Source organism: Microcaecilia unicolor, chromosome 8 (assembly GCF_901765095.1).
Source record: "Microcaecilia unicolor chromosome 8, aMicUni1.1, whole genome shotgun sequence".
Classification (NCBI taxonomy): domain Eukaryota; kingdom Metazoa; phylum Chordata; class Amphibia; order Gymnophiona; family Siphonopidae; genus Microcaecilia; species Microcaecilia unicolor.
The window spans coordinates 62,138,527-62,165,938 of record NC_044038.1 but is presented as its reverse complement, the minus strand read 5'-3'; the positions used below and the strand labels follow the sequence as shown (position 1 = coordinate 62,165,938).

The following is a 27,412-nucleotide window of genomic DNA, read 5'->3' as shown; positions in this document are numbered from 1 at the left end:
GATGCCTAGGTCACTTGATTTAAGTTGCATTTGGAGAGGCTGATCAGGTATGAAATTCTGCATTGACAATAGGGCAGCACCCTAACAACAATTATTTGTAATTGTGGTTGATGTGTAATGCTCTTGGTAATGTAGTTTTATAGCATGTTTTCCTTGGCTATTACATTTGAAAGTTTACATTGTAAAGATGAATGTGTGTGTAAGGTTTTCTTAAACCGAATAAACAGCTTCTTGTTTCTTATCAGTCTTAAAATCTGTAAACCAGAATGCCATTTTTGGTTTGGGGATCTTGCCAGGTACTTGTGGCCTGGATTGGCCACTGTTGGAAACAGGATATTGGGCTTGATGGACCTTCTGGTCTGTCCCAGTATGACAAAGCTTATGTTCTTATGGTAGTCTCTTGGATGACCTGCAAGTGTTGCAGCGTGTCCAGGTGCACTTGGAAGAGTATTTAAGCTTCAGTATGGGAGGAAATGCTTCCCTGGAGGAGGTATGGAGAAGCCTTGAAAGCCACTGTGTCTGGCTATCTTATCTCTATAGCATCCTTCCGTCAGCAACAGTGGCGGGAGAACATCATGTGGCTCCTTGGCCAGTTAAAGCAGGCCCATGAACAGCAGCCGGGGAACTGGGATCTGGGGTCACGTCTGCAGGTGGTGCACCAACAGCTGAGAGATTATGAAATTGTGGACCTGAAGTTTTAACCTTTAGGTGCTGCGTCAAAAGTATTTTGAATTTATGTTTCAACAATTTTTATTGAAACTCCAGCACATCTCTCTATATAAAAAGCAACACCAACGTTCTATGAAGCCTCCAGCCGGAAGTGTGAAGGGGGCGAGATATCCGGTTTCCCTATGAGTGTCTGCCCCGCCCTCTCTGTAACACAGTCAGTGAAGGAAAACAGCAGAGCACGAAATCAAATCGCTGGCTCTGTAACAGTGAAGGACTCAGAGGGGGGAGGGGAGAGAGGCCAGAGGGCAGGGACACACACACTCCCACATGCACACAGAAGAAAACACTGCTAGCCCCCGTTTCATTTGCATCAGAAACGGGGCTTTTTTACTAGTTAAACATATTCAATACATTTCACGTTACAGAATTTTTGAAATATCAAAACATGCTGCATATGAACAACATAATACTATTCAGCATCCAAAATTTAACATTTTCTCCCTTTTCCGCTCAGCCTTCCCCCTCCCCCCTCCCTAGTAATACAGTCACAGCTTTAAGGATTAAGTAGTAATAATACTATATCCCCTCTGGAATTGATCAATAGCACCAAAGACACAATATAGAGTTTTGTACTCTATAATAGTCTCCACCATTTTTTGCTCAACATCTATTTCAGGCTCACTAGTCTACAATGCCCCAACCAGATCTCGTCTAGAACTTTTTGACTTGTCAACACTTGTATTCATGACCTCATAAAGAATACACATATACAATTTCAATTTGATAACACTCAGAAAAGGTTGTCTGCCACAACTATATGGTACTTCACCCCATCATCAACCTTTCCAATTCTATACTCCCCCCTCCCTTTATCTCATAGAAAACATTTGACCTACCAGGCCTTTAAAATCTAAATGTTCAACTTTTGAAAAAGAACAGACCTTACCCAATAAAGCTTTTTCAAATCTAAACCAGTTGCTGTGATCTATAATTTATCTTCTATCTGACCACTTATAGTGTATTATGTATTTATTGCAGTTAATTTAATTTAACCTAACCTTATTCACTCACCAATTTCAGCCTTATCAAATACAGATACAAAATTGGAACCATAACCCAATATAGGCTTATTGCCTTTCCCTTTCAACCACCACTCAACTGAACATTATACAATGTAAATTGAAGTAAACTGGCCCTATGATCCTTTTCCCTACCTCCCTCTCCCTTCCCAGTATCTCCCCATACCCTTTGCTTCCCAGCAAGTGTGTGTATCGTGTTATTGAACCAAAAGTATGAACCTTTATTTATTACTTTATTCATAACGTATGAAGTATAAGGCTCCGTGCTCTCTGAGATAATGTGTCTAACATAGGCCCCCACAGTTTAAGAACGTGCTTTTTGCAGCGGCATGAACCTTTTGCTTCCCATGTCATTAGTAGGTGTACCTGATTGCGCCAATGCCAGTATTCAGGGGGGCTTATCTGATGTCCAGGATTGTAGGATGCATTTTTTTGCTATTAAGCAGTGTTTTATCTGCGGTTAGTCCCCGAAATGTCCCTGGGCAGTCCAGTTTCAATTGCAAGGGAGTACCTACTAGTTTATGTGATAGCAATGAAGTCAAAAAAGTCACTATCTTCCTCCAAAAGGTCTGTACCATTGTACATTCCCAAAATGCATGGTAGAAAGTATTCTCCAATAATTTGCATTTCAAGCATGTTGGTGTGTTTATCCCTCCGGATCTAAAGAGTTGAATTTGTGTAAAATATGCCCTAAGAAGCACCCTAAATGCACATTCTCTATAATTTGCTCCACTAATCAGTTGAGGTATACCCCTAATGTGTGATTCAATGTCCCAATTAGATCTGCATTCGTATCTGCCTCTCATCGTTGACGAAGTGAAGACAGCTCCACCCGCGGTGTCAGGGACCATAATTTCTTTTGGAGGTGTGATATGCTTGGGGCTTCATCTGAGATTTCTTCAAAAAATTGTTTAATTTTCTCTCCTAATTGGAATTTAAGTGCCTCCCCATCCAAGGATTGGACATAATGTTTTATCTGGGCATAACCAAAAATGTCTCCCCAGCCACCACCTTCATCAGGTATAAGCTGTCTTAAAGGTTTAATGTTTCTTTCAGTGTCTAAAATTGTCTTCGCAAAACATGTGAGTCCTTTTCTTGCCCATTGCCTAAAAACCAGGTTCTCCATCCTGGGTGTGAACATCGGATTCCCTCTTATGGTCAGCAGTTCTGATGTATTCGGTGTGCCCCCCAATTTCTTCCCCAAAGTTCTCCATGCCTCTCGTAGAGGTATCAAAAGTAAACAATTTCTGAAAGACTTTGGTATCGACGTGTTGTTGGTATGTAACATAGTAATTAAGCTATAGGGACTAAAATAAGCCTGCTCCAACTCTAAAGGGGAATGTGAGCTCGAGGAGAAGACCCAATCTCTCACCAGTCTCAATAAACTAGCAAGGTTGTAATATTGTAGGTTAGGGAGGCCCAAACCCCCTTGTTGCCATGCCCCCAGCAAGAAGCACAGCTTAAGCTTGGCTTTTATCTTTGCCCAGCAAAACCGCCCCACTAATTGATAAAAATGCTTAATATCTTTCTGGAGCAATCTCACCGGTAAAACCTGCATGACATATAACCATCTGGGCAGGATCACTATTCGGATAAGACAGATACGTCCTATCAGTGGCACTAGCAACATCTTCCAAGTTTCTAACTGTTGCTTTGTTTGACGCAGCAGCCCCATGACATTCAGCTTATAGATGTCCTCCATCTGAGATGTCAGAAGGACTCCTAGGTATCGAAAAAAAAAAACGTCCGTCCACCTCAGAGGGAAGTCCTCTCTTCATAAAAATTTGATAGTCAATGGGATCGCCAGAGCTTCGGATTTATCTAGATTTAATTTAAATCCGGAGTAATAACCGAATTCCGCAAAAACTTCCAAAATATCTTTTAGGTGACAGTCTAGGGTTAGTAAGAATTACTAACAGGTCATCAGCAAATGCCGCAATTTTAAATTCTATCTTTCCAATCATTGCTCCACGAATAGTACTACAGGAAATTGTCTCAAATTAAAGGATCTAAATAAAGTGCGAAAAGTAACGGTGACAATGGGCAGCCCTGTCGAGTCCCTTGAGTGATCTCAAAACTCGCAGAGCACATTCCATTTACCAGGACCCGTGCCCGAGGTGTGGAGTACAAAGCGTGAATTTGCACAAACCAGCCAGTAAATCCGTATTTATCTAAAACAGAAAATATGAAGGGCCATTCCACGCGATCAAAAGCCTTTTCGGCATCAAAGCTGATCACTAATGCTTGTTCCGATGACCCCCTGAGCTGCTCCAATGCCAATAAGATACTACGCAGGTTCTTTGTGACGGAGCGACCATGAACAAAGTCCACCTGCACTTCTTGAGTTAGGCATGGCAATACCCTTCCCAGTCTATTGGCCAATATTTTTGCGAACAAATTTACCTCATAATTTAATAGGGAGATAGGTTGGTAAGAAGATAACAGCATTCCATCTCTTTTTGGTTTTGGTAGTACTACTATTTATTTTTATTTATTTATTTATTTTGTTGCATTTGTATCCCACATTTTCCCACCTATTTGCGGGCTCAGTGTGGCTTACAATACATTGTAAATGATGGAAATATGATTTGTTACAACTCAGTTATGGATTACATTATGAGAAGTTATGCGGAGACAAAGTCAAAGTATCATTAAGGGAATAGGACTGAGGAAAAGAACAATGGAACAGTGGGCTACATTAAGATTTCCCCCCCCCCCCCCCCCTTTGCCACCCACTCGTTAAACACCCTGGTCAATATGGGGACGATGTGATCTCCCATCAATTTATAAAATTCAGCTTTAAGCCCATTTGGTCCCGGTGCCTTCCCCAGTTTACTTTGGCCAATTGCCCAGGTAATTTCATCACAGCTTATAGGATTATTCAGGTATTTAAGCTCTGTTTGCCTCACCAGGGGTGTCACTATATTCTGCAGATAGGTAGCACTCTGCAAGCCTTGGCTTTCCCCTGCACTGTAAAGTTGTTGATAGTACTCCTGAAAGGCGTCCCTTATTTCTAAGTATTTTGAATTTAACAGTAAAAGCCAGCAGGTTGGTAGCTCATAGGCTCAAATGTCGGCACATTTAGAATAATATCTTGCATATTCATCGGGCCGATGAGACGGAGGTTCATGACTCCCAGGATATCAGGGCAGTTTGTAGATTACTATAAGGTGCTGTACTCCCTGGAGGGTGGGATGGATGAGGGGGGAAGGTGAATACCTATTTAGCTTTGACTATGAAGAAGATCTCAGATGTAGATGCCTTCCAGTTGGCTAGACGAGTCGTAGCAATTGAAGTGTGCAAGGCTTTGCTCTCTATGAAACCAGAAAAATTGCCTGGCTTGGATGGTTTCACAGTGATGATCTGTAAGCTTTATTGGGAGTTACTCCTCCCTCCTCTGTTGACTTTCTTTAACTCGGTAGGGGAGGGTGCTACATTGCCTTATTTTATGAGACTGGCAGAAGTGACGGTGATCCCCAAGGAGGCGGTAGGATCCCTCTCTGTGTGGATCCTATCAGCCGATCTCTTTGCTGGGGGTAGATATAAAAATCTTCACTGGGGGGTAGACTTATGAGCTGGGTGCCTCGGTTGGTGCACCTTGATCAGTCGGGTTTATAGTGGTACGTCAGATGGGGGAATGCTACTTTAGAGTGGTGCACCACACTTATTGTGTGCAATCCCAGCTATTTTAAATGGGAGGGGGTCAGAATATAGGAGGTAACAGCTATTTTAAATGGGAGGGGGTCAGAATATAGGAGGTAAGTTGATTCCTTTTATCATTCTTTCTGGCAATGTTCACAGATACAACATTTCTAGGGAAAAATTACCTCCCTACTCTTCTGGGAATGGAGGTAGAAGGATCGGTGGATCAGTTTTTATTGAACCTCCTCCAATATTGAATTGAAGAAGCCCTGTATCTTGTCTCCAATTTTGCTAAATAATGCCCTTGATCTAAAGAGTTAATATAATGTTTAATCTGGTAATAAGCAAATCTATTGCCCCAAGTAGGCCCTATCTTAGTTTGGAGATCCTCAAATGAGATCAGGCCCCCATCCCTGTGCCGTAAATGCTGCACCATGAAAACACCTCTTTGTTCCCACAAAACAAAAATATGGTTTTTCAGCACTGGCTTAAAAGGCTAAATTCCCTCTGACAGTTTATCTGTGACCTGGTGATCTCCCCCCAAGTGCTGTACTAGTATCCTCCACACAACCTGCATTGGAGACGATAGTAAACTGCCCCATAGTGTCCTAGGCACCCGGCTTGACTGAAGATGAAGTAAAGAATAAAAATTGTGTGGTGCATAGTATTCCCTTTCAAATTGCAACAGCATGGAAGTGTTACGGACCCAGTCGCCCAAATGCCTAAATAAGCAGGCCTGATAGATTTTCAGGTTAGGAAGTCCCAACCTGCCTTGTATCCAACACCCCCCCCCCTCCCCCAATAAAAAATCAGAACAAAGCTTTGGTTTCCTGTGAGCCCAACAGAAATGTGAAATATGGTGGTTAAATTTATTAATGTCTTGTTGCAAAAGATGTAAAGGCAAGGTTTGTAAGAGACAATCATTTCAGAAAAATTACCAATTTCACCAGGTTAATCTGACCTATCAGTGTCAATGGAAAAAAACTCTAGCCGATTAGGCGATCTTTATTCGCTTCAAGGAATGGAATATTTTAGTCCTTTTAGGCGATCTTTATTCACTTCAAGGAATGAAATATTTTAGTCCTTTTATGCTTGCATAGGTAATCTGTGGAACATATATAGGGCTTCTGATTTTAGGTTTTAGCTGATAAAGACTGGAAAAACACCCCTGATGCAAAAGTTTTAGCATAAGTTTTTTTTTTGGATGACCATCGGAAAACATCACTTCCTTCCCTGGCTTGTCTTGTTGCCTTCACTCTGTTTTGTTGCCTTTTCTGCAGTGTTTCCTCCTAAGTGATACAAACATACATATTGACTCCACCTAAAAATGCACCCAGCAATCTCTTGTATGAAAACAGCAGTAAACGTAGATATTTTTTGTAATCTCATTCTCTGTTTAACTGGAAAATGCCTAAATTTACCATCTAAAGAGAATAGATGACTTAAAGGGAAGGGAGAGGGGAAATGGGACTTGATATACCCATTCTCTGTGGTATTTTGCAACTACATTCAAAGTGGTTTACATATCTACAGGTACTTATTTTGTACCTGGGACAATGGAGGGTTAACTGACTTGCCCACAGTCACAAGGAGCTGTAGTGGGAATCAAACCCAGTTCCCCAGGATCAAAGTCCGCTGCAGTAACCACTAGGCTACTCCTCCACCTTAAAAAGTACCCAGCAATCTCTTGTATGAAAACATCAGTAAACGTAGATATTTTTTGTAACCTCATGTACATAGTTGTGCTGCATGACTTACCCAGATATTTACTGATCCTCTTTTTTTTTTTTTTTTCTTCTTCTTCTTCTTCTTGTTCTTCTTCGTCTTCATCTTCGTCTTCTTCAAATTTATCATTTAACTGTACTACTTGTATTTTAATCTTGATATTAGCCTGTCCTCATGTGTAGATGCTATATTTAAGGAAGCTACTAAACAGAAACTGATAGTGGTCCTGGTCTGATAATCAGCACTGTTGCATAGGTGATTTGTATAATAGGTGTGTTCATCCAGATCTTCTGGCCTTCTTGTTGTCAGGTATCATTTCTGTGAGAAGTGCTTCACTGAGATCCAAGGAGAGAATGTTACACTTGGGGATGATCCTTCACAGCCACAAACGTAAGTAATTCATATAAAGGTTTTAATGTTTTATTTTACTTGATAATGGTGGATTTTTCTTTTATTTGTTGATGTATTTATAAAGTTTTTGTGGAGGCCAAGTAAATTACTAGTCATGCTTTTGATTCTAGTGGTAGCAACCAGGAACTTGTATATTTGATCTTTAATTGTATGAATTGTCAGCACATAAGTTTTCTTGTCACCACTGCTTGAATATACTATACTTGTTGATGCTGGCATATCCAAACATTCTGAAGTTGGGGGTTCATAACATGTAAAATGATGCGGCAAAGATCTAAACAGCAGCCTGAGGGCTCATGGGATATATGAGAGAGCCTTACAGGAATATTTGCATAAAAGAAAAATTACTAGGCTGGATAGAATGGAGAAATATGATTTGTTCTTTTGTGACATCTAGTTTAACCCCAACTGGAGAAACTGTAATTGATTTTTTGCTTCATTATGATGAAATTTAACCATCCAGCTATGGCAAAAATAAGTACACCTGCAATATGTGGAATTAGAAAAGGTACAAAGAAAGATGACTAAAATGATAAAGGAGATGGGACAACTTCCCTTTGAGGAAAGGCTAAAGTGACTAGGGCTCTTCAACTTGGAGAAAAGACAGCTGAGGGGTGATGTGATAGAGGTCTATAAAATAATGAGTGGAGTGGAATGGGTAGACATGAATTGCTTGTTTACTCTTTCCAAAAATACTAGGACTTGGGGGCATGCAATGAAGCTACAAAGTAGTAAATTTAAAATGAATCGGAGAAAATATTTCTTCACTCAGTGTGTAATTAAACTCTGGAATTCATTGCTGGAGAATGTAGTAAAAGCAGTTAGCTTTGCAGGGTTTAAAAAAGGTTTGGATGGTTTCCTAAAGGACATCCATAGACCATTATTAAAATGGAGTTATTATTAGCATTTGTATAGCGCTACCAGATGCACGCAGCGCTGAACACCTGACACAAAGAGAGAGTCCCTGCTCAAGAGTTGGGGAAAAGCCACTGCTTATTTCTAGGATAAGCAGCATAAAATGTATTGTACTGTTTTGGGATCTTGCCAGGTACTTGTGACCCGGATTGGCCATTGTTGTAAACTGAATGCTGGATTTGATGGACCTTTGGTCTGTCCCAGTATGATAATACTTATGTACTTATGTATTCAAGCAGGTATATCTACCATTAAATATGGCTTATAGAGCTGTTTTATAAGGCTGTTGGCTTCCATGTATCTTTGAAACTGATATGATTTTGCTAGTAGTAGGTTTGTAAGTTTACAGTATTACCATAATGTGTAGCTCTATACTTAAGTCCAGTATGCTTTTTGAACAGGATGATCAAACAATTGGAGCTCAACTCAACTTTTACAATAATAAGGTAAAAGGAATGAAATTTTATGAAACATTTTTCACCTACAAAGCATGTTTGACAATGCAGAAAATAGTTGTTATAAAATCGTGCAGGGGTATATATGTGGAAAAAGTAGACACATGAAAGAGTGCACCTATTTTGACATGAGTTGCATGTGTTCTGGGGCAGAATTTGGGTGGAGTTCAGGCAGAGTTGAAATGTATGCACATATTTTTTGAAATGTGTGTACATGCGTTAAGTGGAAGCACAAGTTTATACCTTCACAGCAGATGTAAATTTGTGCAAGATGATTTGTATACTATGGGACTAATTCTGGGCGCCTATTTTATAAAATGAGCTTAAAATAGGGAGAGTTCTGTGCTTTCACATAGTTGCTGTGTCTTGGTGAAGAATGTTTTTTTTGTTTTGTTTTGTTTTTTCTTTTGTTGGGCAGACTGGATGAACCGTTCAGGTCTTTATCTGCCGTCATTTACTATGTTACTATCAGGCTTATTTTCAAAAGAGAAGGGCGCCCATCTTTCCACACAAATCAGGAAATGGGCGTCCTTCTCCCAGGGTTGCCCAAATCGGCATAATCGAAATCCGATTTTGGGCGTCCTCAACTGCTTTCCGTCACAGGGACGACCAAAGTTCACGGGGGCATGTCGGAAGCATAGTGAAGGTGGGCCTGGGGCGTGCTTAACACATGGGCGTCCTGGGCCGATAATGGAAAAAATGAGGGCGTCCCTGACGAACACTTGACCGACTTTACTTGGTCCTTTTTTTGTTTTTTTACGACAAAGCCTCAAAAATGTGCTCTAAATGACCAGATGACCACCGGAGGAGATCGGGGATGACCTCCCCTTACTGCCCCAGTGGTCACTAACCCCCCTCACCCTAAAAAAAATTTTTTAAATAATTTTTCCAGCCTCTATGCCAGCCTCAGATGTCATACTCAGGTACATCACAGCAGTATGCAGGTCCCTGGAGCAGTTTTAGGGGGTGCTGCAGTGCACTTCAGGCAGGCGGACCCAGGCCCATCCCCCCCCCACCTGTTACACTTATGGTGGTAAATGTGAGCCCTTCAAAACCCACCAGAAACCCACTGTACCCACATGGGTGCCCCCCTTCACCTCTTAGGGCTATGGTAGTGTTGTATAGTTGTGGGAAGTGGGTTTGGGGGGGCTCAGCACTCAAGGTAATGGAGCTATGCACCTGGGAGCAATTTATGAAGTCCACTGCAGTGCCCCCTAGGGTGCCCGGTTGGTGTCCTGGCATGTCAGGGGGACCAGTGGACAACGAATACTGGCTCCTCCCACGACCAAATGGCTTGGATTTGGTCGTTTCTGAGATGGGCGTCCTCGGTTTCCATTATCTCCGAAAATCGGGAACGACCATCTCTAAGGTCGACCTAAATGTTGAGATTTGGGTGTCCCCGACCGTATTATCGAAATGAAAGATTGCCACCCATCTTGTTTTGATAATACGGGTTTCCCCGCCCTTCGCCAGGGCCTCCTGCAAGAACGCCCTCAGGAAAACTTGGATGCCCTGTTCAGTTATGCCCCTCTATGTAAATCTTCTGTTTGCATCATTGTCAGGCTATGGTTTTGAGGTATAAAAGAAAGGAATGAGGGTAGACAGTCTTCCTGTCATCTTCCTACGTGCCATTACCAATGTTGGGTACGGTATCTATTTTCCAACTTCTTTCTGAAGCAGAGGCACAGCAAAAAAGAATGCACTGGAATAGAAATTTGGAACACTGAGTTAGTCTGAAATCTCATGATGAGTTGTAGATACAGCACTAGGGGCAAATGTGAATACGTTGTTTTTTGGTGGTAGTTTTGCAGTTCTGTGTAGCTAGTTAATTTCCATTTTGTTTTTCTGGGGTTTTTTTGGAGGCCTTGATTGTTGTTCAAGGGTCACAGAAGTAACTGCATGTATCAAAACATTACTACTGATAATTCAAGTTGCTTCTTCACCCAGGTTGAGAGAATGGACTGATGGTAGGAGAGGTTGGGATGATTTGGTTGAGAATTCAAGGTTAATCTTGGGAACCTTATGAAAATACTCAGCCAGAGTCTGGGGAGAAAGTAAAGGGGGAGTTGGAGGTGAAGGCACTTTGAGGAGAGAGTTCAGGGTGGCAAAGTGAAGCCGAGGGTTTGAGCCAAGAGTATTCGTCAACTGGATGTAGAAGTCCTGTTTGGCAAGTGAAAGAGCAGAATGGAAAGAGGTCAGCAAGAATTTGAAATGTATGAAGTCAACATGGGATTTCAGCCAAAGGCATTAGGCTAATCAGGCACAAGAGCGTAAGTAGCGGATTCTAGAGGTCAGCCAAGTCTGTGGTTTGGTACGCCTTTCAGAATGGGAAATTGGAGGAGCGAGAGTATCCATAGAGAGGAGAGAATATTATTATAGGAAGAGACAGCCTCATTGACAGACTTGGATAGCGTAGTGGTTAGAAGCACTGGACGAGGATGTTTGTGTGAAAGTTATCAGATGATGGTCAGAGAGGGGATGAGCTGAGGTGCAGAAACTGGAGAGTGAGCAGTTGGAGAAGAAAAGATCAAGACAGTGGCCATTCTGGTGAGTATGGGTAGTGGAGCATAGTTGAAAATTGAAAGAGGATGTTAAAGCGAGAAACTGAGAGGCATAAGAGTCAGAGGGAATATTAGCATGAATGTTAAAATCCCTAAGAATGAGGGAAGGAGATGAAGGTTCAAGAAAGAAGGAAAGCCAAGAGTCATTCAGTGAGAAAGGAAGAAGGGGACTTATCAGGGGGTCAATAAATGGCAGCTACTCGGAGAGGCAGAGGAGTGAATAGACGGATGGAGTGGACTTCGAAGGAAGAAGAACTGTGAGACTGAGGTGGAAGAAGAGGCTGAAATCTACAAGAGGGTGAGAGTAGTAGCCCAACACCACCTCCACGGCCAATCGGGCAAGGAGTATTGGGGGGAAAAGGTAACCTCCATGACACAGGGCCGCAGTGAAACAGTCTTCAGGGCAAAGCCAAGTCTCAGGGCAAGCAGATGGAGAGTGCAAGAGATAAAGAGGTCGTGTATATAGGAAAGTTTGTTACATGCAGAGCGGACTACCTCAAGTCCCGCTTTCTGCCGGTCCAGCAATTTGAGTACATAGGAGCCCTGCTCGATACATTGTAGGCTCAGGCTTTTCTCCCACAATTGAGTGCAGAGACCTTAACAGCAGTGATCTTGCAGGTCCGAAGCAGCAAGCAGATCACAGCTCGGCAAATGTTAAGATCACATGGCCTCAACAGTACATGGCATGACTCCATTTGAGAGTGGCCCAGTGGACCCTAGCTTCCCAGTGATCTCAGGTGGCTGGGAATCTATTTGATGTAATCCAGATTCCAGAAGAGTTGACTCATGCCCTTCTCTGTTGGACAGTTCAATTAATATGCATGAGATCTATTACGTCCATTGCCTCCATTGTATGCAAAAAGATCTCATGCATATTCATTGGGGAAGTCCTGAAAACCCAACCTGGTGAGGGCTGAGGTTGCACACCCCTGATCTAGACCATGTCTGTAGCTTGCTGGTTGTTTAAAGAACTAGCAGTGTGTATATTTTTGTACTTAAGTAGCATATCTAATGCTTTTTACAGACATATTAAGCATTTAGTATGTGGTATTTAGTGTATCACTATTTTCTTTGACTACAAAAGATGGTTCCAGCTTTTGTTGCAGTGGGCTACATTAGGAAAAAATAGGATTTAAAAAATATTGACCATAATGAAAGTGTTCTCTGCTAAAGAGGGTTCTGCTCTGATTTGCACGATGATTAATTTTGCTTTTACTAGCTAAGGTGATACTAATAACTAGAATGACATTTCAGTTTTGTTGGGAAGAGATGCTTACAGCTGACAAAATGTAAATTTCTTATCTTTTAGTTTTCAACTCTTTGAGCTGATAACCAAAGAGGTATAAAACCTCTTTAATTTTTACCCACTGTAAAAGGTGACAGCATTCACTTTTTTACAATTATTCCTCTGTTGTTCATTTTCAGGACTATCTCCAAAGATCAGTTTGAAAAAAAGAAAAATGACATGCTGGATCCTGAGCCGTAAGTACCAATCAGTGTGTAAAAGAAGAAATAGTGTCTCATGTAGGAGGAAGAGGGAAAAACAGAAAATGTGCCTAGATGAGTATGACGGAAGTCTTACAGGAATATTTAGAGCTGAATTCAGAGGACAAACTCATTGCAGTAGTAGATACTTTAAGGTTTCAGCATTATATTTGCATATTAATACTTTCAAAATGTTATTGATTTAGAAAAGTTTATAATTGTGAGTATTTGTATTTTCTTTCTAGCTTCAAAGTGGACCTTGAATAAGGAAAATTTGAGAATGATGTTAGTAGGCCATATTCTTTGTGGCTGTATTTATTTGCCAGATCTTTAGATTTCTTTTCATTTTTTGTACAAATGAAAAAATGTAGGTAGAGAGTAAAGAGCACAAAGGATAAAAAGGGTTGTATGGAAGAGAACGTTTGACAGGAAATTAAGAAATGGTTAAATGGAAACAATAGAGGAAGAAGCCAAATATTTCACTGTAGTCTTTAAAGCATGCCAGTATGGTTATATGAAACTGGCTGTATATCTTGTCATACACAAGAATTAGACAACAAAGTGGTTCTTATTAAATAACTGTACTTAACTATATCATGGTAAACCTGATGATTAACTATATCAAGGCAAATCTGAAGACCAGAGTTAAGAAAGAAACAAACAAAAAAAAAAACCACAACCTGAAGATCTGGTGTTCGGAAACCGACAGAGGAAAGTTCCTAGGTTTATTGAAACAATGGCTGAGTCAACTAGAGCCACATATGGCAGAACAGAATAGATCTCAACGGAGCCCTTTTACTAAAGCTTAGTGCATAATAAATGCTAAGAATCCCATTTTATATCTATGGGTTTCTTAACATGTAGCACACACTAATGCTGTTAATATGTGCTAAGCTTTAGTAACAGGCTCTGAGAAGAGCTAAAATGAAGTTTTTCACAACCCAATTGGCACTATCAGTTAATCAACTCAGAAATCTTTAGACTATTTAATATATGAACTAGTATGTCAGAGCAGACTTAGGGCCAGATGGACTAAACTTAACGAGGCTTTAATGAGCCATTAACGAGCAAGTAGTAAACCCTGGCATGCACTAAAGGCTTTTCCGAGCCTTTTTTTGACGACGACAACAGCAGCTAATGAAAACGGAATGCAGATGAGCAAATTGGGTAGAAACCCTATTGTAATGAGGTGCACTAACCTTTTCCGATTGCCTTAACGCTGGAAAATCTAATGAGAGGTCTGTACCTGTCGTTGGGGCTTCACTATATATTAAAAAAAAAAAAGACGAGCTGTGCCTATGGACGTCCTCCCCGTCCTCCCCCCCCCCCCCCCCGAGATCGCCACCGCTTCCCCCTCCCCTCTGCATTGAAATGACAACTTCCCGCAGCCCTGGCCTCCCTGCCATCCTCCGCACCCCCCTCTGTCTGCCACCGGGCTGGGTCCTCACAGCGCCTCTCACCTCCGTGTGAAGGCGCTGCAACAGGCAACAACTGATCGCCTCCCTTCGGACTTCCCTCCTTTCCTCCCTGGCCCGCTCTCGCCAGAGCGCCCGTTTGCAGCAAGTTGAAGATCGAGTGTCGCAGTGTGAAGATGAGGCTGCGGGAGAATAGCAGCGCTGGAACGCAAATGTGAGCAATTGGAGAGAAAGGCAGATGACTTAGAAAACCGCAGTAGGCGCAATAACTTGCGTATTGTGAGCTTGCTTGAAGCGATCAAAGCGTCGGAGCTCAGGAAATTTGTGGAACACTGGCTCCCAGAACAATTAGGGCTGGACTTTAGCGGGAAACTGCCACAAGTGGAACGCATACACAGAGCGGCCGGCTGATAGCAGACCGAGACAAGTCCTGGCGAAGTTGCTGAATTATATGGATAAGGAATCTATCCTGCAGGCCCACCGACGCAAACCTGACTTAGAGTATAATGGTAAAAAAATCCTGCTCTTTCAGGACTACTCGGTGGCGGTGGCTGACCAGCGGAGGATCATGGGTCGCCAGTGCAAGTGACTGTATGAGAAGGGAGTTCGCTTCTCTCTACTGTACCCGGCAAAAGTACTTGTGCTGCACGAGAATAAGACCTTGTTTTTCACGGAGTCAGAAGCATTGGAAACCTTTGTGACCAACTTAAAATGAGGTGGGAGCTGCTGAATTGTAAGGATTTTAGTGATACAGCTAGTTGAGGATGGCTGTAGGACACTGAAGTATGCGCCAGGGGATATCTTGAGACAGAGGGAGCTGCCATATACGAGTGGGACTTGATGGTCAGAGATGGAGATTACAATGAAAGCAGCAGGGCAGGACGTCATGGTGGTGAAGGCTGTGGCTACTACGCTTGCGGGCCCTGCGGATCTGTGAAGCTTTTGGTTTGACCCGCTGTAAGGACAAGTCCAGATTATCAGACTGTAAAAGTGTGGGAGCTCCCTGATGAAAACCTTCTGGTAGTATGTACTGATGACAGGTTGTGTTGTACAATGTTATGTGTTAATGTTGTCGTTATTAAACGGGACATACGTTGGTGAGTCAGGGAAGGGGAGGGAGGGAAGAGGAAGGGGGCGAAGTAGCTGGAAGAGTTGGTGGTGTGTCAGGAGGGTGTGTGTGTGGTGAATTGGGTGAGTGAGGGGAAAGGGTTTTGGGGGGAGGGGTTTATTAAGATGGGGACCTGGATGGGGGAGAGGGAGGGTGGGATTAGGGGGAGGGAACAGGGAGAGGGGGAATTGTGGGGATTAGCGGTTAATCAATTGAACAGCACTGGAATGATCACCAAGGGTTGGAGGTTTAGAGGATTAGTAGGTAGACAAGGCACAGATTGGAAAGAGATAGGAGTGAATGAATGGTCCGAGGGCTTACCTGGGAGGCTCTTGGACTCTGCAAAGGAGATACATGCAAGGGGAGACGTTGAGTTGCAGTTGAATGGTTAATTTAAAGATTGTGACATTAAATGTTGACGGAGTGCACCCCCCAGTAAAGCGTACGAAAATATTGCAGGCACTCAGGAGGAAGAAGGCTGATATAGCTCTGTTGCAAGAGACCCACTGAAGTAAGATGGAACATTTAAAATTAAAAAGGGACTGGGTAGGAGATGTATTTTTTGCATCTTACAATGGGAGACAACGAGGGGTAGCCATACTATTTAAGAAATCCATTACCTTTGACCTACATAGAATGTACCAAGACCCAGACGGGAGATTTCTTATAGTAGCAGGAGAACTGCAGGGCAAGCGGGTGGGGTTGTGTAGTGTGCACCCAATGTATACTCCCACGGGTTTTTCACCTTGCTGACCGCTAAATTGGTAACATTTGATCAATATCAACTAGTAATAGGGGGGGATTTTAACATTGTCAGTGACCCTTCCATAGATTGTAAACCCCCAAGAAGGATAGGCAAGGATCAAGACGATAGAGGGGTCAATTTTTTGATGAAGGAGTTAGATCTAGTTAGATATGGCGACATCAACACTTAGACGAGGCTGATTACACATTTTTCTTGCACCCTCATGGGACGCACTCTCGCCTTGACTATCTGCTAGTGCCTTACTCGGTAGCCCTGGGGGTGTGTCAATCGGGAATCGGAGAGCCAGAGGTATCTGACCACTCGCCGGTGTGGATGGAGTGGCAAGGGGTAGGACGGGAGGGGGCTGACCGGTGGCGTATGAACCCGGCATTGTATCAAAGCAGGGAGTTCCATACTTATTTGTGAAAGAGCTGGATAGATTATATTGTAGAAAATGATGCACAGGACGTGACCCCAAGAGTATTCTGGGAGGCCTCAAAGGCAGTGCTACGAGGGAAGATCTCGTATGTGGCCTCCCTGAATAAAAAATGAGGGGAGAGAATCCGAGCCCTTACCTCGCAACTCAGAGATGCTCGACGAGCGCTCATTGGGTATCTATCTGACTCCACTAGGAAGGCATATATGGAAAGGAGAAAAGAGGTGCAAAAAGTGTTGGAGGAAAGTGCACTATACAACATCAAATTATATAAATACAAATTACACCAGTGGGGCAATAAGACGGGTAAATTACTAGCATCCCTAGTGAAGCAGAGAACGGCAAAAAGATTTATAGCTAAAATACGGAACAGGGAGGGTGAAGTCAGAACCCAGTTAGCCGATTAAAAAAGAATTTGTTGAGTATTACTCAGCGTTATACCAGGCAGGGGACTTCTCAGAAGATAAATGCCTGGAATTCTTTGAAGGGTTAGGGCTGCCCCGGATTTCTGAGGAACAGAGGAGGGGTTTAAACGCACCTATTCAGGGTAAGGAAGTGCAACAGGTGATTAAGCACCTCAAGTTGGCCAAGGCGCCAGGCCCGGATGGGCTAGGGGTGGAGTATTATAAAATCCTGCAGGATGTCATGGTGGCACCTTTTATAGCTATGTGTGAAGAGAGCAAGGAAAAGAGCGCGATGGGGGTGGTATTAAATCATGTGCATATTGTGCTGATCCCTAAACCGGGTGGGTTCTTATAGGCCCATATCGCTGTTAAACCAAGACATAAAGATAGTGGCAGCGGTGCTAGCGGACAGATTGGGGAAGGTGGTTCCCGACCTGGTCCACCAGGACCACGTGGGTTTTGTTAAAGGGAGGTATGCGTCAGCTAACATCCTGAAGGTGAGCCGAATACTAATGGAAGGTGCCGGCAGAAAGGGAGACGCCATAGTGGTTTTGGATCCTTGACCGCTTTGGCATCCAGGGAGATTTTCTGGGATGGGTTCGAGCGTTATACTGTCATCCGACGGCGCAGCTCCTTGTCAATGACTCCCTGACTGACACATTTACTTTGGGGGGGGGGGGGGGGGGGGACTAGGCAGGGTTGCCTCCTCTCACCGCTGCTATTTTTTCTTACTTTAGAACCCCTGGCAGCAAAACTACAGCAGGACGCCACGTTGAAAGGACCAAAGGTGGGTGGGGAGGAATATATCATTAATTTATTTGCAGACAATATGCTGCTTTTGTTGGGTGAGGCAACTCGTACACTGCCACTGGTTATGTCCTTTATCCGGGCATTTGGGGCTTTTTCGGGCCTCAGTAAACTTTGACAAGTCCGAGGCACTACCGGTAAATGACCCGTGTATAAGTAGAACCTCACACTCCTTTCCATTACGTTGGGCCACAGAGGGTATTAAGTATTTGGGGATCTACATCAGTGCGAACCTGACGTGGGTATACAAAAAAAATGTGTTAGACCGACTAGAAGAGAGAAAAAACATATGCCAGAAATGGAAAGACCTACCAGTGAACTTTCTAGGGCGCATAGCGCTGGTTAAAATGGTCCTATTGCCCAAGATAACTTTACCCGTTACAAATGCTCCCTTTATGGATCAGGGCTTCGGAGGAGCGTTCCTATAAAAGTATTGTAGGCACCTTTATCTGGCATGCTAAATGCCCGTGGATAGCGTTCACCAAGTTGACTAGGAACAATGGAAAAGAATAAAACATGGAATTCAGTAGATTGTTGGCAGAGTTGTCAGGACATGGTTTGTTTTCTGTATTAATGTTCTTGATGCCTGTAACTGAATCCATGGAACAATAAAAATATTAAAAAAAAAAAAAAAAGAATACTTGTGAATAAAGGCTAAGCACATTAGAGTGTTTCAGCTTGCAGATAAGGTAACTGAAAAGGGGTTATGATAGAACTTTGAGTGAAGTGGAATGGTTGCTTAAGCTATCAAGCACCACAAAAATAACAATCAATCACTGAAACTAATAGGCCAGTAGATTGAAAGCAATATGTAGGTGGTTTTATTTAGACACAGCACATAATAAAGCTGTGGAATCTTTTGCTGGAGGACGTGGTCAAGGTGACTAGCATCAATTCAAAAAAGGATTGGATGTGTTACTAGAGGAAAAATCTATTTTAAGAAAATACTAATTAGGTTAATCATGGGAGAGCCATTGTTCATCCCTGGAAATCAACTATTGGAAGTATAGATTTCCTTCTTGGGATACATTAGGTGCTTGCAACCCAGACTAGCCACTTTTGGACAGGATGCTGGGCTTGATGGATCTTGATCTGACTCAGTATGTTTTTTTTTTTTTCGTATGCTCTTAAAACTTCTTCCACACTTGTGCAATGATCCCTAAGTGTTTCTTCGTGAATACTGTGCAGCACATTGTGTGGATTTTTTTTTTAGTAGTAGCTTCCTGCTTGCCACCCTCCTATACAGGCCATGTTTCTGCATATAATAGACGTTAAACTGCTTTGGTCATACCACAGAATGGCAGTATTTCAAATCCATGACCCCCTAATCTTGCAATTGTCTGTTACCTAGATCACCGCTGGGGGTAGGGTTGGCATGCCACTCCTCATAAGTAATGGTTAAATTTAATCAAACTCTTTATACCACCTTTCATATTAAAACATCAAAACAGTTTTCAATAGTTTCCCCCCATCTTGTTTATTATGAACCAAGGCTTTTTTTGAGGGGGTACTTGGGGGTACTGAGTACCAGCACCTTTTCCATTGTCTGCTAAAATTGACCCCTGGTCCCCAAGTTTTAATGAGAACCTCAGGCTCTACACACCAATTCTGCCATGTCATAGATTTTGTGAGTGGTTGCAGGGGGCCTGGCTATTATGGGAAGGGTCCCTCAGTGATCACCCCCAGCCCTGATGGGTGACCTGGCATTTGAGTACTGGCACCTTTCTTGCTAGATAAAACGCACTGTGAAGAACCATAAATAAACAACAAGAATACAAAAAACTCCACTCATTATTTTATAGACCTCTATCATATCTCCCCTCAACCGCCTTTTCTCCAAGCTGAAGAGCCCTAGCTGCTTTTAGCCTTTCCTCATAGGGAAGTCGTCTCCTCTCCTTTATCATTTTCGTCACCCTTCTCTGCACCTTTTCTAATTCCACTATATCTTTTTTGAGATGCGGCGACCAAAATTGAACACAATATTTGAGGTTTGGTCGCACCATGGAGCGATACAAAGGAATTATAACACCCTCATTTTTGTTTTCCATTCCTTTCCTAATAATACCTAACATTCTATTTGCTTTCTTAGCTGCAGCAGCACACTGAGCAGAAGGTTTCAACGTATCATCAACGATGACACCTAGATCCCTTTCTTGGTCTGTGACTCCTAACGTGGAACCTGTATGACGTAGCTATAATTCGGGTTCCTCTTTCCCACATGCATCACTTTGCACTTGCTCACATTATACATCATCTGCCATTTAGACGCCCAGTCTCCCAGTCTTGTAAGGTCCTCTTGTAATCTTTCACAATTCTCCCGTAATTTAATGACTGAATAACTTTGTGTCATCAGCAAATTTAATTATCTCTTGTCGCGAACTGGAATCTCGTGAGCCTTGGATCCAGCGTGAGTGCTGAGGTGAAGGTAGACACCAGCCCCCAGCGGACAGCCGAACAACCCCTAGTCTTCACCTGTGGCGACTGCCGTTGCCCGGGAGTTGAGCCCCCAGGTGCTGGCGGCCAACAGGACTTCCGGAACCACAGGGTTGGCGGACTGCGGACCGCAGGTGGTGCGGAGGCGGAGATAGAGGTGGACACCCAGCTGAGAGTAGTCACGATACCAGCAGAAGTCAGGGCAGGCAGCGAGTAGTCAGGCTACCAGCAGAAGTTGGGGCAGGCAGCGAGCAGAGAGTAGTCACGATACCAGCAGAAGTCAGGGCAGGCAGAGAGTAGTCAGGATACCAGCAGAAGTCAGGACCAGGTAGCAATCAGAAGAAACATCAGAAGCACTGCCACTACTCGGGAACCAAATAGAAGCCGAAGCAAGGAAGGACTGGTGGCAGGGCTTTAAATAGTGCAGGAATTAGGCTCAAGCATGTGCAGCTGTCACAAGATAGCTGCTCCCATCAGAGGAGACGCCCTACACCCAAATATGGCCTTCCTTCCTGAAGCTGCCCAACTCCAAGATGGCTGCCATAACCTAAGACACAGCTCCAAGATGGCTGCCCTATCCTGGAGATGCCCACATCCAAGATGGCCGCCCTATCCTCAGCTGCCCATATCCTGAATAGGGGACATGACACCTCACTAGTTACTCCCATTTCTAGGTCATTTATAAATATGTTAAAAAGCAGCGGTCCCAGCACAGATCCCTGGGGAACCCCACTATCAACCCTTCTCCATTGAGAATACTGACCATTTAACCCTACTCTCTTTTTTTTATCTTTTAACCAGTTTTTAATCCACAATAGAACACTACCTCATATCCCATGACTCTCCCATTTCCGCTGGAGTCTTTCATGAGATACTTTGTCAAACACCTTCTGAAAGTTCAGATACACAATATCAACGGGCTCACCTTTATCCACATGTTTGTTCACTCCTTCAAAAAAATGTAGATTGGTGAGGCAAGATTTCCCTTCACTAAATCCATATTGACTTGGGGCTTATTTTCAAAGCACTTAGCCTTCCAAAGTTCCATAGAAACCTGTGGAACTTTGGAAGCCTAAGTGCTTTGAAAATACACCTCTTTGTCTCATTAATCCATGCTTTTGAATATGCTGTGTAATTTTGTTCTTAGTGTCTACCATTTTGCCCAGCACCGATGTCAGACTCACCAGACTATAATTTCCCAGATCTCCTCTGGAACCTTTTTTAAAAATCGGCATTACATTGGCCACCCTCCAATCTTCCGGTACCACGCCCTTTAAGGATAAATTACATATTACTAACAGTAGGTCCACAAGCTAATTTTTCAGTTCTATCAGTACTCTGGGATGAATACCATCTGGTCCAGGAGATTTGCTACTCATCAATTTGTAGAACTGCCCCATTACATCCTCCAGGTTTATAGAGAATTCATTAAGTTTCTCCAACTCGTCAGCCTCGAATACCATTCTCCGAGGACAAGCAGGCTGCTTGTTCTCACTGATGGGTGACGTCCACGGCAGCCCCCTCCAACCGGAAACTTCACTAGCAAAGGCCTTTGCTAGTCCTCGCGCGCCGATGCGCACCGCGCATGCGCGGCCGTCTTCCCGCTCGAACCGGCTTGTGTTCGTCAGTCTTCTTTTGTCCGCGCTCGGGACGGTCGTGTTTTACCGCCGTTTCGTGCCCCTCAAGTTGACCTCGCGCGTCTTCGCGATTTTCGCAAAAAAAAAAAAAAAAAGAGAAACCGATTGGTCTTTACCCTTTTCCCGTGTTTCCAGCTATTTCCCCGCGTAAGTTTCCTTTCGCTTTCGGGACCGGCCTATTTGGCCTCGATTCGGGTTTTTCTCCCTTCTTTTTGGTGCCCTTCGACATCATCGCGAATTTTGATTTCGCCGGCGTGATTTTTCCGCCCATGTCATCAAAGTCTTCCAGCGGCTTCAAGAAGTGCACCCAGTGCGCCCGGGTAATCTCGCTCACTGATAGGCACGCTTCGTGTCTTCAGTGTCTGGGGGCTGGGCACCGCCCGCAGGCCTGCAGTCTTTATGCTCTTTTAAAAAAGAGGACTCAGGTAGCGAGATTGGCCCAGTGGAACACGTTGTTCTCGGGCTCTTCGACGACAACAGCACGGGCATCGAGTGCATCGACGTCGACAGCATCGAAGTCTTCGACCTCGGCATCGACTGCATCGAGGCCTCTACCTTCGGCATCGACTGCATCGAGGCCCCTTCCTTCGGCACCGTCGGTACCGAGGTATCGAAAGGCTGCGTCGACGTCAGTGGTACCGCGACCTCCACTGTTGCTGATGTGGTCGGACGGTGGTGCTTCGCTGGAGTGCAGGTGAGTGCTGGTGGCGGTGAGCCTTCGGGTGGGTCTCCCCCTGCCCTGAGGGCTCCTGCGGTACAGCCCCCCCGAGATCGACCTTCTTCGGCCCCGAGGAAGCGACGGTTGGATTCTACGTCCTCCTCGTCTGTACCGGGAAGCTCCGGTGACATGCTTCGCTTGAAGAAATCAAAGAAGCATCGTCACCGGTCTCCTTCCCGTCTTGGTACCGAGAGCTCTGGGTCACCGAGGCAGTCGGCACCCAGTAGGCATCGGCACCGGGAGGACCACTCACCCTCTGTTCAGGAGGTGTCGATGCGTTCCCCCTTGGACATCCCGGAACAGCCTCCACGCCCGGAACAGACTCTGACATCGACGCCTGCTTCGGCTTCACAGTCTTTCTCCACAGCCGCTCTGCACGAGAATCTCCGGGCCGTTCTTCCAGAGATTCTGGGAGAGCTGTTGCGCCCTTCCCCTCCGGTACCGGGGGTGCTTGTGCCACCGGTACCGTCGAGTGAGGCGCCGAGTACCATCAAGTGAGGCGCCGGCTGGCCCCTTGCCCGAGGTGAGGTCTCCGGTACTGCTTGCGGTACCGGCTACGGCCACCTCCCAGGCAGACTCCCTGACTACGTCGGCGGAGGGAGCTTCACCGATGCTGGCAAGGGAGTCCACCTCTCGACGCTCCTACCGTGGCCATGTTTCCATGGAGTCGAGTCGGGCACGGCTTCAGACGCAGGTTCGTGAACTTGTGTCCGATACCGATGGTGAGGAGGAGGAGGACATCAGATATTTCTCTGACGAGGAGTTTGATGGCCTTCCTTCTCATTCCCACTCCCTCCCCTGAAAGGCAGCTTTCTCCTCCCGAGAGTCTGTCTTTCGCGGCCTTTGTCCGGGAGATGTCTACGGCCATCCCCTTCCCGGTGGTTGTGGAGGATGAGCCCAGGGCTGAAATGTTTGAGCTCTTGGACTATCCTTCTCCACCTAAGGAAGCGTCCACAGTACCCATGCATCATGTCCTAAAAAAGACATTGCTGGCGAACTGGACCAAGCCACTAACTAATCCCCACATTCCCAAGAAGATCGAATCCCAGTATCGGATCCATGGGGACCCAGGCACTCAGTTGCCTCACGACTCTGGTGTGGTGGATCTGGCCCTAAAGAAGGCTAAGAGTTCTAGAGAGCATGCTTCGGCGCCCCCGGGCAAAGACTCCAGAACCTTAGACTCCTTTGGGAGGAAGGCCTACCATTCTTCTATGCTCGTGGCCAAAATCCAGTCTTACCAGCTCTACACGAGCATACACATGCGGAACAATGTGCGGCAGTTGGCGGGCTTGGTGGACAAGCTCCCTCCTGAGCAAGCCCAGCCGTTTCAGGAGGTGGTCAGGCAGCTGAAGGCGTGCAGAAAATTCCTGGCCAAAGGGGTGTATAATACCTTTGATGTTGCGTCCAGGGTCGCTGCTCAAGGTGTGGTGATGCGCAGACTCTCATGGCTGCGTGCCTCCGACCTGGAGAATAGGATCCAGCAGCGGATTGCGGACTCCCCTTGCCGAGCGGACAACATTTTTGGAGAAAAATTCGAACAGGTGGTAGAACAGCTCCACCAGCAGGATAACGCTTTCGACAAATTCTCCCGCCGGCAGCCTTCAGCATCTACCTCCTCAGGTAGACGTTTTTATTGGGGAAGGAGGGCTGTTCCTTACTCTTCTAGTAAGCGTAGGTACAATCCTCCCTCTCGACAGCCTGCGGCCCAGGCTAAGCCCCAGCGCGCTCGCTCTCGTCAGCAGCGTGCGCCTCAGCAAGGCCCCACAGCTCCCCAGCAAAAGCAGGGGACGAGCTTTTGACTGGCTCCAGCAGAGCATAGCCGACATCAACGTGTCCGTGCCAGGCGATCTGCCGGTCGGTGGGAGGTTGAAAGTTTTTCACCAAAGGTTGTAACCTCCGACCGTTGGGTTGTTCAAATAGTCCGGCAAGGATACACCCTCAATTTGGCCTCGAAGCCTCCAAATTGCCCACCGGGAGCTCAGTCCTACAGATTCCAGCTCAAGCAGGTACTTGCAGAGGAACTCTCCGCCCTTCTCAGCGGCAATGCGGTCGAGCCCGTGCCATCCGGGCAAGAAGGGCTGGGATTCTATTCCAGGTACTTCCTTGTGGAAAAGAAAACAGGGGGGATGCGTCCCATCCTAGACCTAAGGGCCCTGAACAAATATCTGACCAAGGAAAAGTTCAGAATGCTTTCCCTGGGCACCCTTCTTCCCATGATTCAGGAAAATGATTGGCTATGCTCTCTGGACTTGAAGGACACCTACACGCACATCCCGATATTGCCAGCTCACAGGCAGTATCTGCGATTTCAGCTGGGCACACGTCACTTCCAGTACTGTGTGCTACCCTTTGGGCTCGCCTCTGCGCCCAGAGTGTTCACGAAGTGCCTGGCTGTACTAGCAGCAGCGCTTCGCAGGCTGGGAGTGCATGTGTTCCCTTATCTCGACGATTGGCTGGTGAAGAACACATCCGAGGCAGGAGCTCTACAGTCCATGCAGATGACTATTCGACTCCTGGAGCTACTAGGGTTTGTGATAAATTATCCAAAGTCCCATCTTCTCCCAGTACAGAGACTCGAATTCATAGGAGCTCTGCTGGATTCTCGGACAGCTCGTGCCTATCTTCCGGAGACAAGGGCCAACAACCTGCTGTCCCTCGTCTCCCGGATGCAAGCGTCCCAGCAGATCACAGCTCGGCAGATGTTGAGATTGTTTAGCCACATGGCCTCCACAGTACATGTGACTCCCATGGCTCGGCTTCACATGCGATCTGCTCAATGGACCCTAGCTTCCCAGTGGTTTCAAGCTGCTGGGGATCTAGAGGACGTGATCCACCTATCCACGAGTTTTCTCAAATCCCTGTATTGGTGGACGATTTGGTCCAATTTGACTCTGGGACGCCCTTTCCAAATTCCTCAGCCACAAAAAGTGCTCTCTACGGATGCGTCTCTCCTGGAGTGGGGAGCTCATGTCGATGGACTTCACACCCAAGGAAGCTGGTCCCTCCAGGAACGCGATCTGCAGATCAATCTCCTAGAGTTACGAGCGGTCTGGAGCGCTCTGAAGGCTTTCAGAGATCGGCTGTCCCACCAAATTATCCAAATTCAGACAGACAACCAGGTTGTCATGTATTACATCAACAAGCAGGGGGGCACCGGATCTCGCCCCCTGTGTCAGGAAGCCGTCAGCATGTGGCTGTGGGCTCGCCGTTACGGCATGTTGCTGCAAGCCACATACCTGGCAGGCGTAAACAACAGTCTGGCCGACAGGTTGAGCAGGATTATGCAACCCCACAAGTGGTCGCTCAACTCCAGAGTAGTGCGCCAGATCTTCCAGGTGTGGGGCACCCCCTTGGTAGATCTCTTTGCATCTCGAGCCAACCACAAGGTCCCTCAGTTCTGTTCCAGACTTCAGGCCCACGGCAGACTGGCATCGGATGCCTTCCTCCTGGATTGGGGGGAAGGCCTGGTGTATGCTTATCCTCCCATACCTCTGGTGGGGAAGACTTTGTTGAAACTCAAGCAAGACCGAGGCACCATGATTCTGATTGCTCCTTTTTGGCCGCGTCAGATCTGGTTCCCTCTTCTTCTGGAGTTGTCCTCCGAAGAACCGTGGAGATTGGAGTGTTTTCCGACCCTCATCACGCAGAACGAAGGGGCGCTTCTGCATCCCAACCTTCAGTCTCTGGCTCTCACGGCCTGGATGTTGAGAGCGTAGACTTTGCCTCTTTGGGTCTGTCGGAGGGTGTCTCCCGCGTCTTGCTTGCTTCCAGAAAAGATTCCACTAAGAGGAGTTACTTCTTCTTATGGAGGAGGTTTGCCGTCTGGTGTGACAGCAAGGCCCTAGATCCTCGCTCCTGTCCTACACAGACCCTGCTTGAATACCTTCTGCACTTGTCTGAGTCTGGTCTCAAGACCAACTCTGTAAGGGTTCACCTTAGCGCAATTAGTGCATATCATTACCGTGTAAAAGGTAAGCCGATCTCAGGACAGCCTTTAGTTGTTTGCTTTATGAGAGGTTTGCTTTTGTCAAAGCCCTCCGTCAAGCCTCCTACAGTGTCATGGGATCTCAAAGTCGTTCTCACCCAGCTGATGAAACCTCCCTTTGAGCCACTGAATTCATGCCATCTGAAGTACTTGACCTGGATGGTCATTTTCTTGGTGGCAGTAACTTCAGCTCGTAGAGTCAGTGAGCTTCAAGCCCTAGTAGCTCATGCTCCTTATACCAAATTTCATCATAATAGAGTAGTCCTCCGCACTCACCCTAAGTTCTTGCCAAAGGTGGTTTCGGAGTTCCATCTGAACCAGTCAATTGTCTTGCCAACATTCTTTCCCCGTCCTCATTCCTGCCCTGCTGAACGTCAGCTGCACACATTGGACTGCAAAAGAGCATTGGCCTTCTATCTGGAGCGGACACAGCCCAACAGACAGTCCGCCCAAATGTTTGTTTCTTTTGATCCCAACAGGAGGGGAGTGGCTGTGGGGAAACGCACCATATCCAATTGGCTAGCAGATTGCATTTCCTTCACTTACGCCCAGGCTGGGCTGGCTCTTGAGGGCCATGTCACGGCTCACAATGTTAGAACCATGGCAGCGTCAGTGGCCCACTTAAAGTCAGCCACTATTGAAGATATTTGCAAGGCTGCGACGTGGTCATCTGTCCACACATTCACATCTCATTACTGCCTGCAGCAGGATACCCGACGCGACAGTCTGTTCGGGCAGTCAGTGCTTCAGAATCTGTTCGGGGTTTAGGATCCAACTCCACC

At 45.5% G+C, this 27,412-nt stretch overlaps 1 protein-coding gene across 1 annotated transcript in view; it reads left to right on the top strand.

The window, feature by feature from the left end:
- CREBBP (CREB binding protein) overlaps positions 1-27,412 on the top strand; it is an 846,007-nt gene that overhangs the window by 572,803 nt on the left and 245,792 nt on the right. Inside the window, exons 20-21 of the mRNA XM_030211575.1 lie at positions 7,425-7,505; positions 12,883-12,939. Of these exons, the coding sequence (XP_030067435.1) occupies positions 7,425-7,505; positions 12,883-12,939 (138 nt within the window). The remainder of the gene's footprint in view (positions 1-7,424; positions 7,506-12,882; positions 12,940-27,412) is intronic.